Source organism: Bicyclus anynana, chromosome 5 (assembly GCF_947172395.1).
Source record: "Bicyclus anynana chromosome 5, ilBicAnyn1.1, whole genome shotgun sequence".
Taxonomy (NCBI): Eukaryota; Metazoa; Arthropoda; class Insecta; order Lepidoptera; family Nymphalidae; genus Bicyclus; species Bicyclus anynana.
Window position 1 is genome coordinate 17,869,692 of NC_069087.1, and position 3,394 is coordinate 17,873,085.

The 3,394-nt window shown below is 32.9% G+C and overlaps 1 protein-coding gene across 1 annotated transcript; it reads left to right on the forward strand.

Annotated features, from left to right (window-relative positions):
• The first annotated feature begins 1,694 nt into the window (after positions 1-1,694).
• Positions 1,695-3,140, forward strand: LOC112051370 (uncharacterized). The gene has a single exon (XM_024089978.2). It carries the CDS (start codon positions 1,726-1,728, stop codon positions 2,488-2,490), a length of 765 nt encoding a protein of 254 aa, XP_023945746.2. The 5' UTR covers positions 1,695-1,725; the 3' UTR covers positions 2,491-3,140.
• Positions 3,141-3,394: the final 254 nt, after the last annotated feature.

Consider the following 3,394-nt stretch of genomic DNA (forward strand, 5'->3'; position numbering starts at 1 on the left):
CTTGCCTTTCAGCCTTTTTATTCTTTACAAGTTAGCCCTTGACCACAACCTCATCTGATGGTAAGTGATGATGCAATCTAGGATAGAAGCGGGCTAACTTGTTAGGAGTAGGATTTTTTTTTTGATGAAAATACTTTGCCGGTAGGGTGGTAACTAGCCACAGCCTTCCACCAGCCAGATCTGGACCAATTAAGAAAACCTCAATCGGCTCCGTCTTATAACAGTTTGTATAAATACGTTAGATCGTGATAATATACCTACTTTTGTCAGAGGGTAACGTCTAGTATGGCAGGTTCTATGGTAATTTGTCCGATGAACAGATCTCCATGAGTCAGGCTCCAAGCACACCGACTTATCACGTACTAACGGACGCCCTGCGGTTTTACCCACGTAGTTCCCGTTCCTGTGAGAATACGGGGATAAAATATAGCCTATGACTCTCACAAATAACGTGGCTTTCTAGTGGTTCAAGAATTTTCAAAATAGGTTCAGTAGATCCAGAGATTATAATCTCCCCCCTAATACACCACAAACTTTATCTCTCTATAATATTTGTATAGATTACCAACTCCAGTAGGTATTCATTAGGGCCTGAAGACAAAAGTCTTCGAACAGTGCGTGTTGCCAGTGATGACCTATGATTCTTCGATCTAGAAGCTCATAAGAAGGCTCAGAATCACTTCAGATGTCTAGTGGTAATACAACCAACTTATACTAGGTATACAGCTTTGCTGCGTCCAGTTAAATTTACATAATTTTACATCAAATTAATAAGCATCAAAATATTTTTAGTTATTTTTAATTTCAATTTAATTATCTGTTAATTTTTTAGTTAACTATTGATATATCAATAAAAAAAATCACAAACATTTCTAAAAAATCACAATCATAAAATGATTTTACCTCTTATCGACATTAGATCATAATTATCAGACTATGTTTTTGGTCCACTAACAGTCTAGGTCTACCTTCTAATAATAAAAGATATATGGAGTTTAGACCCACCACGTTTGTTCAATGCGGTTTGGCGGGCTTATGATGATAATGTTTAAATATTATCAAATGTATGAAAATGGCTTTCCTTTTCTTCCATCTTCGGGATGACAATTTTTACTGAAAAATTATCTTGTATGTCATACCTACCTGTCTTTTTATTTCCGAATGAAAGATACTTAATCCTGACAAGTTTAGGTATGTAAAACTTTATGATGTCATATAACATGACGAGAGTAGTTAAGGTGTGAAAGCGTATTAGTATACTAAATTAAGTATTGGGAACTTTAAATGGATTATTCATCATCAACTAGTTTGTGTGGCGTACTACAACCTTACTGTTATTTTAAGCCCATATTATTTTTAACCATCGTAAAAATAAATCGTCAAAATAGTAACATCACTAGGTATCTATATCACTTAAAATGTATTTGTCGCCGTAAGATCTATAATTCAATAAAATAAATTACGAACACAATAATAAATTAGTTAAAATAATAATTAGATAAACCCTTAATTACATTTACACGTATTTATTTGTTATTTACCTGTAATTATCCATTATTATTATAGTCAAAACAAGGAATAACTTACACCGAAAGCGTAAACAACATCGTTAAGAAAGAGATGGCAGTATTAACTCCAATTACATTTATATACGCGACAAATTGGAATGACCTTCAGTGACACATTTGCATTCGACGAACGAACTGCATTTGGCCAGCACAAACAATGAGTACCATATTTGACTCAGATTCGATACTATCCGGGAACGAACAGTGGAGGAAATTGGAAGAAGAATGGAAAACAATCGATCTTATAGACGTAGACGACGATACGCCGATTTTAAAACCAATTCTCAGTACCCAAGATTTGAACAAAACGACCTTTGATTCTTCGTTCCTTTTCAAGAAAGTCAGAAGGAAAGTGGGCCGCCAAATATCCAAGATATCAAACGCTTCTATCGAATACGAAGACTTCATAAGCAACATTCGAGATGATTCCAGAAATGAGTCGATCAAACCGTTTTGTTTCGTCAACGGTCAACTGACTTCGGCTGCGTCGATTGAAGAACTTTGCGACAAGATTGACGACATTTTCAAATCTATCGAAGAACTGTCAATAGCTACAAGCACGATTAGAAATAGTTCGAAGAAAGTTCCAGATATTGTCCAGTGTAGTATATCGGCTACTGATTTGTCGTTCGACGACACGGTGTCACAAAAAGAATCGACATTTTCTAGTGAAATCGACAGACATATAGAAGAGGCTTTTGAGGAGGCATTCGAGGATGCTTTAGAGGAGTTTAATTCAACTATAACTACCATGGATGGTGATAAGACTCACATGGATTCGGTGACAACGTTAGTGAGAAAATTTAGTTCGGTTATGAATAGCCCGTTGATTAAATGTAGTCCAAGAAGGAGAAGGGAGTGCTGTGACAAGTTTAAAGAGTTGACCGATTTTTGGAAAAATCACGCGTTTGAGTGTGAGTGATGAACAAAAAATATTAAAAACTGTTTGAAAAACTTTTGAGATCTTGTAGGTAGGTAATATGATAAGTTATTTTTATTATTAGTTGTGATATCACATTTGTTAGCTTTTTTATACGACAGACAGACATTATATTTAAAAATATAAGTACGTATTTTATTTAATGTAACAAACAAAATGTTTAGTAATTAGTAGGTAATTTTAACACTTAAAAATTAAAAAACTTGGAGGTAACTAAAGCAGTATATTAATTATTATAGAAAATGTGTTCTTTTGAATGTTATCGTCACATATGCAATTACATAACCTTTTCTTGAGTGTCTAAAGAATTTTAATGAAGTGATTTGTAGATAGGTAGGTAAAATAGGTTGATAAGGCATTTGCAAAGTTTTTTGTAGAAAAAAATGATAGTCTACGTAAATTATACGGCTGTACTCGTAGTAAGTATTAACTATATTTTTAACAATATACAAAATGGACTTTTGTTGTCATGTTTTGATGTACTCAGTAAAATTTAATTAGATAAAATTGACAATATTAATTTAAAAAATTGATTGTTTCTTTTCATTTGTACAAGAAGTACTGGTGAATATTTTTATTTAATTTATGTATTTCGATTATAATTTGAAAACAATAAATTCATATTATATTAATTGCTGTTTCTTTTTCAATAAAATGATTGAGCATATTTGTATCAGTCATTAAAGCATAATTGCTTAAGGCATTGTATTTTTTTTATTCAATAACAAATTACCCTTTGACGATTTCACCTAATGCTGAGTTATGATGCAGTCTAGATGGTAGCGGGCTACTTATTAAGAGTCAAAATCCCTAAATTCATCAAAATCGGTTCAGTGATTAGCCATGAAAAGGCAACAGATGGGCAACGGCATTTGTAATATTAGTT